The sequence below is a fragment of the Drosophila novamexicana genome, unplaced genomic scaffold, assembly GCF_003285875.2.
Source record: "Drosophila novamexicana strain 15010-1031.04,08,12 unplaced genomic scaffold, DnovRS2.1 tig00001453-arrow-arrow-pilon, whole genome shotgun sequence".
NCBI classification, from domain to species: Eukaryota; Metazoa; Arthropoda; class Insecta; order Diptera; family Drosophilidae; genus Drosophila; species Drosophila novamexicana.
Genome location: NW_020824860.1, coordinates 691,130 through 708,810, shown reverse-complemented (window position 1 = coordinate 708,810; position 17,681 = coordinate 691,130). Strand labels below are relative to the sequence as shown.

At 41.6% G+C, this 17,681-nt stretch overlaps 1 protein-coding gene across 1 annotated transcript in view; it reads left to right on the top strand.

Moving 5' to 3' along the window:
- Window positions 1-1,130: 1,130 nt before the first annotated feature.
- The window catches only part of LOC115767755, a 32,896-nt gene continuing 16,345 nt past the window's right edge, over window positions 1,131-17,681 (top strand). Inside the window, exon 1 of the mRNA XM_030712074.1 lies at window positions 1,131-1,288. Coding sequence (XP_030567934.1) covers window positions 1,180-1,288 — 109 coding nt within the window. The 5' untranslated portion in view covers window positions 1,131-1,179. The remainder of the gene's footprint in view (window positions 1,289-17,681) is intronic.

Below are 17,681 nucleotides of genomic sequence, written 5' to 3'. Positions count from 1 at the left end.
AACTTGCCACAAAGAATTATTTGTGCTGCGGCTGCAATTTGGTGCAGTGGCCAGAGCACTTGGCCAGCAGTTGCCGCAGTTGCATAACCTGTATTAGCTGTTATTACCGTTTTGTGGCATCCACAGCGCGACGGCGAGTGGCAACTTTCTTGGCCAACAATTTGCCATTGATCGATAGAGCAAACGCATCGAAAGCCCTAAGCTTCGGCTGCGCAAGCTTTGCCCACTTGCCAAAAGCGCAGCAAGTGGCTGCGCAGCAGGCGGCAGCGCAGCAAGCAGCAAGCAGCGGGCAGCACGCATGCAGCGCTGCGACGCTGACAGCTTACAAGACGCACAACGCGGCGACGCGAACTTTCAGTTGCTTTCGAGCTGCACGAGACGACGGTTGGTTATTCGACCACAGCTGCAAAAGCAAGACACAGAGAGCGAGAGAGCGAGAGAGCGCCTGTGCGTGAAAAGTGAAAGAAAACGTCTTCGTATTGCTTCGGCTGCGCGTGCGTCTTCGTGTCGTTGAGAGAGTGTGTGTGAGCGAGAGCGAGAGCGAGAGAGAGTCGAGGCGACGTCGGCTTAAGCTCGACTTGGCGAACGGCCACGAATTCAGTTGCCGTGCTGAACGCCAAGCGAACGGAACTGTGCGCAGCGCGACGCGTCTTATAATTTAATTAATTGTTGCCCAGGCAATTTCGAACGCGACTTTTCACGTCTAACGGTCTGACACGACCTAACGGTACGCGCCTGGTGCTCGAGAAATTGTGCGCATTCATTTTTTTGCCTGTTGTTTTTTTTTTTTTTGTTGTTTTTGTCAAACAATTTTTTTTTCTATTTTTGTTGTGTGCAAAGGATAAACAAGTTCGGCTCGGCTGACACACTTTCCAGGCGCACCTGTTGCCCAGCTGGCCGCAACGCAAATCGCAAAAGATTTCTGCACAATTTGTTGTTTATTTCTTAAAAATTAATTTCTGCTGCCGAGAAACAATCATAACTTTTGCGCATTCAAAGAAAACAAGAAACGTGTAAACAAAGGCAAAGTGTGAAAACAAATTGCAAATTCTAAGAAAAAACCAAAAAGCCAAAAAGTCAAAAAAAAAAAACAACCTAGAGGAGAAAAGTTTCCAAAAAGTAAAACAAACAAGAAGAACAAGAAACAGCAGCAGAAGATCAACAAAAGTGAGCGACAAAATGCAACGCACGCAGTCGCTGCTGCTGCCGCTGCCAGCGCTGCTGCTGCTGCTGCTGCTGCTGCTGGCGTCAGCGCAGACGCAAACGCAGACGCAGGCGCAGAATATAGGTGAGTGTGTCAAGCGAAAGACGAAATGCTGCGAAACAGAAGGCAAACAAATTTTCTCTCGCTTGTTATTTATTTATTTTTATTTTTTTTCATTTTTTCTACCCATTTTATTTTTGGTATTTGTTTTTATTTTTTATATTTTTGGGGCGCATTTTTTGCATACACTTTTGTCGCTGGCTTTTGATTTCCGGTTCTCTTTTGAAACAAAAAAGCGACGCGCGGCCTGTGCACTTTTTTTTCCCACGTTCATAAAGCGACAACAACAACAACAGCTACGACAGGGTCCAGCTTCTAGTCAAGTGCCGGCAATTGGTCAACTTGTTGTTGCTGTTGTTGTTGCTGTTGTTGTTGTTGTTCGCTTTATATCGGTCAGCTTTTGTGCTCGTTAATTGTTTCGTGGGATACGCGCGACAAATGAAACGAAGCCGTGCTCATATGCATATTGCAGGCACAGTAAACACACGCTAGCGTCAACTGCCATCGATTTTATAAGCTGCCTAAAAAATCAGAAAGTTTAACAAAACTCTTTGGAGTTATATACCCAGACTCCCTAATTGATTGACTGATGGCAGCTCAAGGCTTGACAATAAAGTAATTCCCCTTCTTAAAACGACTTTATCGATTAGGTTCCCCAACTTATGATCTAGTTGCGACCCTCTTGAAAACTTAGCTCTAAGTGAACGATTTTGGATGGCATATCAATACGATAAGACTAACAAAAGTGCATCAAGTTTTACTGTACTTAGCTCATGTCACGTTATTAATGCACAATATTTAACGAAGTTTCTAGAAATTCCACGCACAAGTGTGGAAATTTCGTGAAAAAGGAAAACAAACTCATTTCATTAAGGTTATTCGTGAGCTTGTTTCACGCTTTTCGCCAAATTCACCTCGCCTGTGTGGAATCACGGAAAAGGCAATCGCACCTATTGTAATTATACATAATATCATTGTGTTTTCTATAGAGTACAGTGTGCGCTTATTATAGTGAACAAAATGGCAACAAATATTATGTAAAAACTTTCCAGAAACAAAATCCATTTACATAGAAGACAAGACAAATCAGTTAAGCTGCAAATTGAAGCTATTTTCATAGTTAACAATTTGGTGCACCTTAGCGAGCGTGCACTGTGCACACTTTGATATGGGCTTGTTTAGCTAGTGGGCGTGTCCGTCCGTGTTGACCGCAGGAAACGGATGTTTGTTTGGGTCAGCAAGCAGCGAGAGCAGCGACTCGGCTGAGCGCCAAATGTGTCACAAAAAAAAAATGAGAAAAAAAGAAAAAGAAAACAAAAGACTTAAGCAACAAACTTGCTAGCTGCACGTGGCAGCGACCAGGCGCAACCTGTTGTGCCGTTCTTGTCTCCAATTACCAAACCGAGCTGCTGCACGTGGCAACAGATTGGGTTACAGCCAAGACAGGTGCTGGCTGCAGATGGAAGGGGCAGGGGAAGGGCCAGAACAACAGCAACAACAACAACAACAACAACGCCTTGAACTTGAGAACAAAGACAAGCCCCTTAAGTGGGGCATAGGCTCGACATTTTACAGTTAACAAACGGTTTTGTTGTTTGAATAAAGCTCAATTCGCGTCGAGCATAAAAGGAAAATGAACGCAGCTTGCCAAAGGAATCGAAACGCATCAATCTCGGAAAAGTGTCCACAAAAGCAACAAAGCCGAGCGGCAATAAATTAAAGCTGTGGGAAATGCTTTGTAGGAAATTAATTTCAATTAAAAAAACGAAAAACGAGAAACCGGCTTGGAAAAACTGAAAAGCCAGCCGAAAAAAAAAATGTGCTCAGATAAGCGCGTTAATCATAATAATCGCCACAAGAAATTCAAATAAAATTTACGAGCAGCTCGAGAAAAAATTTCACAACAACAACAGAAAGCGTTGCAGCTTGTTGTTTTTATATCAAAGCACTTCTCAACGTTTGGGAAAGTTTTTAATATGTACGTTTTTTTTTGTGTTGTATTTCAATTGTATTCCATATTTGTTGACAATAAGAAAAGTAAAAGTGCAAACGCGACGAGAAATGCAAACAGGCTGGCAGGGAGGACATTACGAGCCCAGCTTATATATATATCTATGCGATAATGATCAGGGCTGTGCAACAACATTAACGTCACGTTAATGATCATCAAATGGCTCATTGCACTGCGGAAGCTGCGCGATTTTAATTGCAATGCGAAATTGCGAATCGAGCGCACATCCAACAGATACAAAGATACATAACTCACGGCTGCTGCTGCTGCTGCTGCTGCTGCTGGTATTATGATGCCCCTGTCGATGGCACGGCTCATTTGTGCAACCACAGAAAATGTTGCAAGGCATGCAGCATTTGTTTAAGGCGTGGCACACTGTGCGCGCATGCGTGCAAGCATCAGTTGTTTTGTTTTCTTTCTCTCACTCACTTCGCTTGGCTTTTCGAGGCGGTGGCTGGCCGCCCGCCCTTACATAATCGCCGTCAAAACAAAACTGGCTAAAACAAGGAAGTCGTCCACAGTTGAGGAAGCCAAAAAGGCGGCTGCCGTAGGCGTTTATCACGCACGCACTTCAGCCAGACAACCGCACTCGAGTCTCTCTCTCTCTCTCTCGCTTGTGACACCGCAACCGAGCCGCGAGTGGGCTTAGCCCACCGCCAAGTGTTAAAGTATCCTTTTTCCAACGAACTAGTTGCTTGCATAACTCTCGCGTTATGCAATGCTCAAAGATGCAGAATAGTGTGAATTTGCTTAATATATATTTTAAGTCACTTTGCAGTTCCGCGAGACTATGCATATCAATAAGATTTGAGCACGTTTCAATATATCTATCAATGGGGTGTGCACAAACCAAATCCCATGGCTATAACTTTCATAGAGCCCAAGTTCAAAGGGCACAAAGATTGCCCTTTCTCAAAGTGTGCTCAATTAGAAGCATCAGACATAAATGAAACATACCTTTATTTCAGTTCGTTGAAAACCAAAAATTGTTTGTATTTTAGCTCGAATATGGCAAATGCATAAAATTGACTTAAAACTTATATTTCACATAAGCATTTACATACCAATTATCATAGCTGTAGCTCCAACAAATTCTGAGTTCCATGGGAGCCTAAAGGCGTACAAAAAAAACTGGTTTAACTTTTAACTATATCTCTTTGTAGAGTATTTGCATAACAAATTCCAGAGCTTTAGCTCTTACAGATCCTGAGTTACATAAGAACAGTTGGTACTCTTATTGAAAAGTGGGCGTATAATCAGGTGTATACTTAAACTGATTAAAATGTCAAGTATAACTCTTGAAGAAGTAAACACATACCAAATTTCAGAGCTCTAGCCTCAATAGATCCTGAGTTCCATGAGAACATTTTGTATTTTTATTGACAAGTCAAGGAATATCAGGTGTACTAATTAGGTGATTGTAGTTTCAACAATAAGTCATAATAGAGTATTTACATACCAAATTTCAAAGCTCTAACCTCAATAGATCCTGAGTTCCATGGGCACGCTTATCGTATTAATGGACATGTGGAGGAATAATCAGATATGATATTTAAGTAATGGCAATTTTAACTAAATCTCCTAACAGAGCTTTTACACACCAATTTGCATATCTCCAACTCGAAAAGTTCCCGAGTTACACGAGTAATAGAAATTATCTTCAGCTGTGTCTTTGCACAACTTTGTTATGGTTTGCTCTGGCAGTTGCGATAATCGCAGCGATAAGCGGCGTCTAATGAATTAGATTGGTGTTTTCATTGATAATGAGCCCATTTTGGGCGGGCGTGTGACAATTGTCGAGGGCAAATGTCACAAAGCTTGCGCAATTGTCGCGCACTTGTGCCACAAACCAGACGGAATGCGCACTCAACACTCGCGTATGTTTGGCCTCACAACTTTACGCAATTCGAGTTAAAGTTTGTTGTCGCTCTTCGAATAAATTTAAGGTGCAATCTTCGTCAAGTGATGCCGCCTTGGCACGTATCGAGGGAGTGGGCCAGTCTCACTGTGTGTGGAATGGAAATGGAAATGGAAATGAGACACTGAGCAACTTGCGCAAGCTGCTGGCCTTGCCAGATAGTCCACAAAAAAAAAAGTCACTTATTTGGCTGACAGTTTGCGTTGGCGTTTGATAGAAATTATCGGAGAGCACGGGCCAAAGCGAAGGAGGCGAAGTAAGTGGGCACAGATTCAGGCAGGCAGGCTCAGAGATTAAGAGACTAGATGGCAGCAGGTTTGGCTGCTGGATTAGAGAAACAAGTTCCCAGCACATAACCCAAATAAAATGCTCAAAAACTGCACATTTTCACAGAAGAAAAAAAAAGTTAACAAGCATAAGTAAAGAAAACGCTGCAGACAGCAAAAAGTCGAGCAGTTGCAGGAGAAATTTATGTGTTTATTCAAAAATTCAAAGATCAGTAGCCTACATTTTCTATTTACATTAATTACCAGCCCAAGCTGTGCGCAGTCGATCTAGAAAATGGTGATCAGCACAGAGATCAATGTTCAGATCATAACAGAATAAGGCTTTCTCATAAATCGGGCCTCGTCAATTAAGGATCAATTAAGCCCATGAAAAGCAAAGCTCAAAATAATGAAAATTGTGGCACTTGTGGAAAAACTTCCATTGATCGCAAAGCTACAAAAGATCAGAAGGCTCACGATCAGTCTTTAATGTGCGGGGCAAAAACACGAGCTTCAAACAAAAGACGTGCAGAGAAATGCGATAACAAATGAAAACTCGAGCACTTACACAAAAGGTGTCATTGTTTATGTGGTTCAAAGATCAGCTACTATCAATCTTATGGAGTGATATTTCATTGCGCTGGCAAAAGACTGAAGCAAACGCTTTGTATGAAGACATAACAGATATATTAATATAATCTGATACCTAACTGAGTGAAGATCGGATATGGCTAGATTATGAGGAAGATCAGATATAGAAGAGATCGGGAAATAACAGATTTTATTAGATTACGAGGAGGATCAGAAGATCATATAAGTAGAATTTGTTGTCATGAAAAGTCTATGAATAATATCTAACGATCAGATATTGCTAAGATATGAAGCAGATCGAGAGATTAGATATTATTATGCTCTAAAGTAGATCAAAAGTTCGGATCATCAGATTTTATTATCAAACAAAGTTCTCTTCAAAAGATCGGTTAGTATTAGAATATGAAGAAGATCGGGAATAGATCATAGATTGTTTGACTACAAAGAAGTTCATAAGAAAGAAGATCGGCGAATAAGTTATTATTTCACCGAAATGGGAAGATCAGCTATTATTTGAATCATAACGAAGATCAGTTTATGAAATATTGTCAGATATTTGTCTTATAGATCGAGTTTTTGATTCAGCTCGATGAAGGCAACATTCCTAGCTTGCATAGTGCAGATGCCTGCATGCTGTTGTTTAGAAGCTGAACAGACTTACGTCAACCCACAATAAAAGATGATCCAATGCACAGACTTTGGCTGTCATAAAGCTACCCATACACACACACACACATACACATATATGTGTATATATAGGTGGCATATGCATTTCTGACGGCAGTCATCGGAGTCTTGAGTTTTATTTCTCTGGGTGCAGCTCATTTGTATGGAATGCTCATTATATATGAAATATCAGCTGCAGTTGAATATTTATTTTAAACACATACACGCACACGCACACGCACATGGAAATTTCATATAACTTTCGCGTTCGTTGCCTAAGTCATTCGTTTGGCGTTGCATAGAAATTGTAATGTGTGTCGCAGTGAAATGCGCGGAAAGTGAAACTAAGCGTCTAATAAATAAATGAAATTGTTTGCTATTAGTAGCGCATTTAAATGACAACAACAACAACAGCAACAACAACAACAGCAATAACCAGTGCTGACAGCATGAAAGCTGAAAGGCAAAAAGGTGTAGCTAATGTCTGGACGACAGAATTTATGCGCTTTTTAATTTAATTAATTGTAATGAATGTGCGACGCGTTGCTGCCTGTCTCTGCCTCTGCCTTCGCATCTGCCCCTGTTGCTGCCTGCCGCTTGTTGTTGCCATTTTGAAACGAGCTGGCAACAATTGACTGACTGACTGGCTGACTGACTGACTGACTGACTGACGGAATGGCACCTGATTCATGACTCGTTTCGCAGCTATCAATGCCACACGGCGAACGCCATCGAAATTGTTATAAATAATTGCCTTTTGTTAATAACTTTAAACGCTTCGTGTATGCGTTTCGTCACTGGCCCACTAACAAAACAAAACAAAACAAATACAAAAAAGCTGTTGCAATGTTGCCATCAAATGAATGCCTTTAAATCGACTGCCAAATATATATAGATAGATATCGATTTGGGCATAAATTGCAAAAACGGGCTGATAAAATAAAAACTTAATAATAATAATAATCATCTCAGTTAGAGTAATAATGATTATGATAATGGTGATTATAATGAAAGTAAACTAATAATGAAAACAATGATGATAATAATATATTGATAATGATAATAATAATAACATTTATAATTGTAATAATTAAAATAATAATAATTACAGTAATAATATTGTTAGTAAAATAAATAATAATGAAAAAATAATGATAATGATAATAATAATAATAATAATAATAACAATAATAATAATAATAATAATAATAATAATAATAATAATAATAATAATAATAATAATAATAATAATAATAATAATAATAATAATAATAATAAAAATTAAAATTAATCAATGTTAAAGTTTTCTCATTCAATTAAATACTTGTTTATAGTAAATTAAATGTTCTCACAACTTTCGAAAACCTATTGAAAGTGCTTTAATACGAAATCAATTCAATTCGATTATTTGACTTACGAAGTCCATGAACAAGATCAAGGTGATCAGATCTTAAGCTTTATCTGCAACTATTTAAGAAGATAAGATATTGGTCGATTCTATTATCATAAACAGTTTTCATCGTTTAGTCAGGTATTATTAGAATATGACAAAATCGGGAATAGCAAATATTATTATGAAGAAGATGGATTATTAGAGTACCAAGAGTATCGGAAGATGAACTATTCGCTTTTTATTATTATCATTAGTTCATTAGTTAGGAAATAGATCAGTTATTATTACAAATGGGAAGAAGATCGGAAGATCAGATATTAAATTCATCACAAAGAAGTACGATCAGATATTTTTAGATTGTGGATAAGATCAGAAGATCAAATATTATTCAATATCATAATCATAAGAAGATGGTATTGTTAGATAATGAAAAAGATTGAGGAATGAAGCAAAAGATCTGATATTATTGGATTATACAGTAGAAATCAAGAAAGAAGAGAAGAGAATTTTTGTAGAGAATGTTTGATTGAGCTTAAGGTTTGCTTGGGAACACAAAAAGGAGCAGAAAGACAGACATGGCTTATGAGAAATAAATATATAACTAATGAAATTAAAGATGTTTTCTTTTAAGTACTCGCACATTTCATAATAAAATTGAATACCTTGAAGAAATTATGGAAATAATGAATATAAAACTCGCCTTTGTCAACATTAAAGTTTTTGAAGCCAAGCTATTTTTGAATTTTTTGCTGTCTAGAGTTTAGCTGCGCATAGCTTAGATCTTTGGTTAACGCAACTTTCACGGCAGCAGGTAGCAAAAACATAAGAAGAAGAAGACGAAAATGGCAAAACAATGCGCTGGCAAGCGCCCACACACAGGCACACACACACACACACACACACACACTCGAGGCAGAAGAATGCTGGGCCGCACTTGATGTGGGTGAAAGCCAAGCCCATGCTTGCCAGACACACACACACACACACACACACCATGGCCATAACTTGATTGAGCCTCAGCGAAATAACTTTGAACCACGGTGCAGCTGCTGCTGCTGCCAACTGACTTTGAACCACGGTGCAACAGTTGCTGCCGCTGCAATTGCAATAACAATAACAATTGCCATAGATTAGCGCCTGAATGCCTGCAACTTTGCCTTATGCCAACCAGACATATGTATGCATTTATATATACACACATATATACATGCATGGATATATGCGCAAGATCTGTGGGCCCCAGCTAATTGCTAACATGTACTTGCACTTGGACTCTGGACATTGCTGATGCAGCTAATGCATGGCAAATGCTGAACAATTGCTTTTGTGCCGCAACCAAGCTGACGCCGTCATCATCATCAGCAACAACAACAGCAACATCATGATCATCTGACTGGCAGAAGTTCAATGGCCGTTTGGCTAGCTAGCTTATCCGCAGCAATCGGAAGTATGGATGACGCTGCGCTTAAAATGCGCCGCGATGGCCAATCAATAAACGATGCAGCAGCAGCAACAACAGCAGCAACACTTGCCACACAAGAGCAATTGTTGCTGCCGTTGTTATTAGGCGTTGCTGCTCGCTCGTTTGTTGTCTGTCCAGCTGCAGCCTCTGATTTCATAATGTTGCTGTTGCCGCTGGCAACTGTCTAGCGGTAAAAAGCGAGCAATTGGAATGCCAGCAACAGCAACAACAGCAGCAGAGCCACAAAACTGAGGCAACAGCAACAACCAGCTACAGCTACAGCAGCAGCAACATTTATTTTATAATCAAGGCACGCCAGCAACAACAGGCAGCACGAGAACAACAACAGCAGCAGCAGCAACAACAACAGCAGCAGCAGCAGCGACTAAAGTGAAATTTTCATAATAATAAAAGACGCTGCCCAACGACTGCTAAACTGCTTCTAATTTTCACTCCGAGTTGTTGCTGTGCTTGTTGTTGTTGCTGTTGCTATACATTTGCATAGCACGCGATGACGCGTTGACAAAAATTGTACATTTCTGAACTTTGTTCAGGAGAAAGGCCAAAAGCAACAGCAACAGCAGCTGCAACAACAACAACAACAACAACAACAACAGGCACATTCGTCTTATTTATGTAGCTTATATGTTGCTGTTGCTGTTGCTGTTGTTGTTGTCATTTTTAATGCCTGTTGCTTGGCTTTTATGCAAATTATAGGAAGGTTCTAGCCCAAAAGAGTCTTTATTTATTGCTGCTGCTGCTGCTGTTGTTGTTGGTATTGTTGTTGTTGTTCTCGTAACAACAGCAACAAAAATGTGACCACAATTTTGTTGTGTGGCGGCTGCCAAACAAAGTATTCAGCAAATCGCCGCAAAACCGCAAAAATGCCATCAAAATGAAACGTATAAAAAAATCAAGAGTTAACCAAAAAAAAAAATAAAAAGATGCCAAGCAGCGACAACAACAGCAACAACAAACTGCCTGAAACAACGACAACAATAAAAAAAAAATCTCTTGAGCGTGTGCAACAAATTAGGCACAAACCAAAAATAAATGCAAAAATAGCAGCAACAACAGCAACACGTAATGATAAATTGCTAGCGAGCAGCAGCCGCAGCAACAACAACAGCAACAACACGCACACACAAGCTAACAATTGCAACGAGAACGCTTCTCAACACACACAACCACACACACACACACACACACATACACGCAGCGCATGACCCGTAAAGCAAGCTGCGCATGCGCAGCGCTTAGCTATTGCTGCCGTGCCGCCGCGCATGTTGCTGTCGTGCGCTGCACTTGCAGGTGTTTTCGCAGCTGCTGCTATCACAACACACACACACACACAGACACAAGCACACACACACTCACATTTGGGCTCGTCTTGACCCAGTTTGTGTCCACACAGGCAGAGAAGGACGACGACAACAGCAACAGTTGCTGCTGTTGCTGCTGCCAACACCTTTCTTTCTACGCTTGCACATTGATTTGTTGACTTGACTTGGAATGCGGTCAACTGGCAAACGGCTGCAGGCAGAACCACAGCAACAGCAGCAGCAGCATCGCTTTGGTCAATGTCGCTGCTGTCGATTGCTGTTGCTGTTGCTGTTGCCGTTGCTTGGCCTTGCTTTGCTTTAGCGGCAATCAAGCGTTTCCTTTGGCGGCAAAAGTGCCGCAAAATCGTATCGAACCTGTTATAAGCTAGCTCTGCTCTAAGTCCCCAATCTCTTCCTCTCTTCCACTCACTGACTGGCTCCACTTTCGAGCGAGACCTTGTCAACAGTTGGCGCAGGTGAAAGATGTTGCTGCTGTGACTCCGATGCTGTCATTGTCTATTGCTAGTTCTTAGTCCCTCTCTATCTCTATGTGTGTGTGTGTGTGTGTGTGTGGAGCAGCGTTTTATATAACTGTTTAAGCTTGAAATATTTATTGTTGTTGACTTCGTCTGGCCGCCTATGTTGCTGCTGTGCGTACCGTTACATAAATGCCTGCGAGTAGACAACAGACAACAGGCAAGAGAAGACGCAGCCGGTCGAGCCAAGTCAGCGCATGTTTATTTAATGCGCTTAACAGCTTTTAGCCGGACAACGACTCGCAGACATGCTATAAGCAGACCTCCCCCTCCTCCCACGAACGTCTCCCTCAATGTCTCAATTCTGAACTTGAGCGGAAGTACAAATCAAAAGACTTAGGCAACGAACTTGCAACTGCTGCATTGCACACAAAACCTAAAAAGCCGCTTGCGAAATGCCTTTTAACAAGCTGCCGCTAATTTGTAGCCCGCCAGGCCAAATGCAGCAGCAACAGCAGCAGCAACAGCAGCAGCAACAACAGCAACAACAACAGCAACAACAACGGCAGCAACAACTTCTAACTGGGTCAGGCAGCGTCTGCTTCAAGAAGCGGCTTAAATGAAATTCTCGAAAACCGGCCAAGTGAAGCAACGCGCCAATTTATGTAAATCCAAAACCAATCAGCCTCAAACGGCAACAACAACAACAACAACAACAACAGCAGCAGCAACAACAGCAACATCAGCTGCCTCATCATTATGATCATTATGAGCGCTGATAGGCTAACGGTTTAAACCGTTTCTGATTTGACAAACAACAGCAGCAGAGGCAGCAGCAGGGGCAGAGGCAGAGGCAGCAGCAGGGGCAGGGGCAGCAGCAGGGACAGCAGCTGGGGCAGAGGCAGCAGGGGAGACAAAGTGTGTAGCTTAGACTTAGCTTTACAAAATTGTGTTTTATACATGTAAATACCCTGTAGCCATAGGCAACAGCTCTAAAACAAAGGGTATGCAAAATAGCAGCCATTCATATTCCACTCGTAAGTCATTTTTTCTCAAATAATTCGAACTTCGCACAAAGAATCTTGTCCATAAATAAAACTTTAGAAACTAAACATTGTTATACAAGCGGCTTATCTTACAACTTTACTTAATCATTTTCATTAGCTTCTTATGAGAATAATGGAAAAGAAATTGAAAACAAGAGGTATCTGGTCGGGCATGCCTGACTATGAGATGAGTACAAGCTGACAGTTACAAATATTTTAGCTTCCATGCACATTTGCTTAGCTTCGGTATTTATAGTCCGATCTGAGTTTTATGTTCATGTACTTTACTTTTGCTAAACTTTTAAATTTTTTCAAAATTTTTTGCTTCTCCTTCAGCCTGTTGCACACATTGACACAAAACTAATGTGCTCCTCTTTCCACGGCTTAGGCAGAGTTTGTCTAGAGTATCTGTGTTGCTATCTGTCTACAGGGTATCTGCTAGTCGCGCATGCTCGCATTTGTCTTGCTTTGCTTTAATGTGGCGGCAATGCGCCCGCTCAGCACGATATCTAAAAATTAGTTGGCCCATGAATCATTGCGGCGAACAAGTAAAGACCTGTTGGCCCCCGCCCCTGCCCCGCTGTTGTTGCCCTTCTGTCCACTGTTGCCCCCCCCCCTGCCACCTATTGCTGGCCGTTGCTGCTGGCTAAGCACCGCAGACTTTGGGCAGCCCGAAAAAAAAAGGGAAAACCTTTATAATGGGCGCATCTTTTGGACACGCTGCGCTTTTCACTCGCTGCTGCTGCTGTTGTTGTTGTTGCTGTTGTTGTTGTTGCTGTTGTTGTTGTTGTTGCTGCTGCTGCTGTCGCTGAACTATCTCAATTGGGTCATCAGCCAAGGCAAATGTTTGCTTTCCTTCTTGCCGCACTTGCACTTTTCAATTTCGTAATTGAACCAGCAGCCAAAGCAGAAGAAGAAGTAGAAGCAGAAGCAGTAGATGAGGAAGAAGAAGCAACAACAACGGAACTGAAACTTCTTCTTCTTCAGCTTCTTCTTGTGCAGCAGCAACCGAAGCGTGGGCGTTGAGCAATCAGCGCATGACGCGACCTACTGCAACTCGCACAACTGCTGCCCAACCCGACCCGACCCGCCCGCCTCCTTTCCAAGCCACCTCTCCCCCCCGCCTACCCTGAAACTGGGCATATCTAATTAGACGTAGAGTTGAGTGAAGTTGGGCGGGGTCAAATGCTGCGCCCAAAACGAGCTGACAAATTCTCACGCAAACTGCAGACCAGAGCGAAGAAAGACAAGCTAATTGCGGGGCGGCTGGCCTTTCCGCAGCCCCAACTCTACCCCTCTCCCTCTAGAGGCAATTAGGCTGTATTTCTCTTATTGTTGTTGCTGTTGTTGTTGTTGTTGCACTTGTCGTGCATTTAAAATGAAATTAAGCGGCATACGCAAATTGTTGTCGCCGTGGCATGCGAATTGTTTTCCGACTCTTCTGCCTCAAGTTGCGTCTCACAATTTTTGGTTGCAAGTAGAAAGCGTCGTGCAACCGGCAATTATCGTGCCAGGTGAGGGGCACTCCAGTCAGGGGGGGTTTCGAGGGGAAGCCTGGGCAATTGCTCAAGCCAAGCAGCTGCTTATTAGAGTTTAGTCCATTCGGCAACATTTGCCTGGAGTTTGCAGCTCAGCTGAACTAGTTCTTCGGCTCATTCGGTTCATTTCTGTGCATGGAAAACACAATAGTTCCTTCAGTTTCACAATAGTTAACTTCAGGCTTTGTTTGCCATTTCGCAGCTAGTTCTTTAGCTGACCTTTGTGCTTCGGAACTAGTTCATTCGGTTAATTTCTGTACATACGAAGCACTTAGTTCCCTTAGTTACATTAACTATTCACATTGGCTTCAGGCTTTGATTTGTTCAACATGCCGAGCCAGTTCGCCCGTTCATTTCGCGTTATAACTTCCCTTCTGGCTTCATTTACTAGCTCGGAACTAGTTCTTAAGCTTTGGAACTAGTTAGGTTGGAGCTAATTATTGTTTGTTTTACTTTCGAATGCTCATTTTTGCAATATTTCAGTTATGTAGCTGCCCTTAGTTAGCCGCTGAACTAGTTCATTTGACCATTTCGTGTTGTCAGCTTTTCAGCCCTTTTAGCTACATTTGCTGCTTGACTTGTCAGTGAACTAGTTGTTCTAAACCTAGCTAGTTCATCTTGCTGCAGTTCAGTTGGCGCTCAAGTCATTGAACCAGTTTTGGCTGCTCGCACAGTTCATTGAACTAGTTCCACACTAATTGACTGATCAGCGCCCATTCAATTCACATGCAATTAACATTTCACCTGCGCTCGCGAAAAGAGCACAACACAGCAACAATACTTCCACTTGCCTGCCAGCACACCCTTGCCCTCCTCGCTACACCCTCCCCCCCCCCTCCACCCCCCTGGTGCACGTGCCCCCGCAACACAGCAGCGCGGCGCATTGTTGGTGGCCTTGCTGACCCGGCTGGACGGCGCGCGGCTGTGCGAAGCTTTCGCTTTTTTGTGTGTGTGTGTGTTTTCTTGGCTCGATGAATGCTTTTTATCTGTAAGTTGTTTACCAAGCCCCACCCCCCTCCGTCACTTTAACCCCGCACTCCCCTTACATATACTCCTGCTGTGGCCTGCTCTTTGGCCAGTCTTTGTGTAAACAATTCGATTTCTGAACAACAGCAACAGGCGTTGATGGGCAATTTGTAGCAGCAACAAAAGCAACAGCTGACTGCAAATTATTAATGTTATTTTATGGCTCATTACAATTATTAACATTATTATGTTTATTATGAATTATATACGAAGATTTTAAATGCCGTGCACACAATGAATATGCCAAGCTACAAAAATGTTGCTGCGTCTTTTGAACAAATTGCTCTGGTTGTCACTGGCCGCAAGTGTGTGTGTGCGCGCGTGTGTGTGTGTGTGTGTGTGTGTGTGTGTGTACATATAGTTATAGCTTTATATGCGGGCTATCACTTTCACTAGGTTGGCGCACGTAGAAAGCCAAATGAAAGCAAAGCAAAGGCAAAAAAACGAAAAGCAAACAACAACAAAAAAAAGCTGACAAACAAAACGTTGCACGTTGCGGCAGGTAACAACAACAACAACAACAACAGCTTATGCTTATACCCTATATAGCATATATATAGATATATATATATATATATACATATATATAGATATGTATATATAGTCAGCTAGGCGACCCGCACACAATTGCCATGCTTGGCTGACGCCTTGGCTCAACCTTTTCCTTAGCTCTCTTCGGGCAGCAGAGCTCGCCAGTTCCAGTTCCAGTTCCAATTTCTTTTTCGGCTCGTCTCAGCACACAGCGTGGGAGTTACACCTCATCTTTGCCCCTCTCTCTTCCTCGCGGCGCACTGAAACTGAAATTGAAAATTTTCATGAACTTGATTTCTTAATTTCTGGCTCCGGCAATTGCAATTGTCTCCCCGTTTTATGTATATTTTCTTTCTTTCCTGCTTGATTTTCTGCTTTATTTATTTTCATTTTGTGTGATGAATTTAAATTTGGCTGCACTAATTTGATTAGTGCCGGTCGCAGCAATTTGTAGACAAAGCAGAGGCAGCAGCAACAGGTAACAGCAACAGCAACAGGCAGCATCAGCAGCAACATGGGGCAGGCAACGGGTAACCGTTATGATGAAATTGCTCGACATTGATTGTATAAGCAGCGGCTGTCTGCCACTTGCAACTGGCCATAACACGCCAGCAATTGTTGCTGTTGTTGCAGCTGCTTGGCTCTGCTTGGAGTTGCTTGGAGTTGCTTGGAAAGTTGCATTGGTCAAATGATGCTGCAGTTATTCGAGCATTTATGGCATGACTGAATGCCCAAGAGTGTGCACAGTCTATAAAGCAAGCGCTGCCTAATGATCTGCCAGCTGTGTGCAGCATGAAATGACATACATAACAACGACAGCAGCAACAACTACAGCAGCAACAACAACAGCAACAGCTCAGAACTCAAGCTCAGAGTCTGTATCTGGGGAATGATAATGTTTTGCTTGGAATTTGCTGCCGACACGACAGCAACAGGCGGCAGCAATATCAAACTGACTCACATATGGAGCAGCAGCAGCAGCAGCAGCAGCAGCAGCAGCAATAGCAACTGCAACAGCAACAGCTACAGCAGCAACATCATGATCTATGGTCAGCGGTCAGCAGCAATTCACATCCGAATGATGAACAGACGCCGCAGCTTGCCGTCGCCGTCGCCGTCGCCATCGCATGACATGCAAATGCGCCTGGGAACTAGCTAAATTGAAAATATAATCACTGAAAGGCAACAACAACAACAACGGCAGCAGCAACAACAATTGCCAGACATTTGATTTGGCATACGATACGTTGTTCGCAAATCTCACAGATTTAAAGATATTCAGTTACCTTAAGGTTGCAGCGAGGTGCGGCGCAAGTTACTAAGGTTTTTTTTTTCTCTAAACCAGCAGCAATTGTACCCATGCATTTTAGCTAGAAATAGCCTCTATATATATATGGAAAACTGTTTGTGATAATTGCTCGATTTAGCACTTAACAGCAAGCACCAGAAACAATTCAATGTTGCAGAAAAGGTTTCACTTTTTGCAAGTAAAACAAAGACAAATTCCACAACAAAGTGTGGAATTTGGGTGGAAAATTATTTCATGCGTAATTCTCACCTGATTAGAGACAAGTTATATACAAACTCTTATACTGTATATTGTGCGCAGAAGCAGTTTATGTTTCTTTCGATATCGATATCTGCCGCCATATACAGTAATATCGATAAATATCGATTTCACATCCAGAAGAAGAAGAAAATCTTGTAAATACTTATGAATATGGCTAGTGGGACCTGTTTTTATGAACTGGAGACTAAAAGTTTATAGTTATTCTACGATATATTTCAATACGTTGCTTACTATCGATAGTAGTATAGTATTACAATCTATAAAATAATTTTGAGCATATCTAGTAAATATTTCTGGAATGTGGCTAATGGAAACTATTTATATGAAGTACAGACTACAATTTCAAAGTATTTATTCGATATTTGACAATATGTAGCTTAAAATCGATAAATATCGACTATATACGTGTATATCGATAAGAATCGATTACACCAAAAATTTCATTGGTATATATGGTAAATATTTATGTAATATAGCTATTGGAAAATATTCTAATGACATAATATTTGATATGTATTTCTTCGATATTTGCGAATATGATGCATAAAATCGATAAATATCGATATATCAACCAGGTTTTTTGGACATATCTCACACTCGC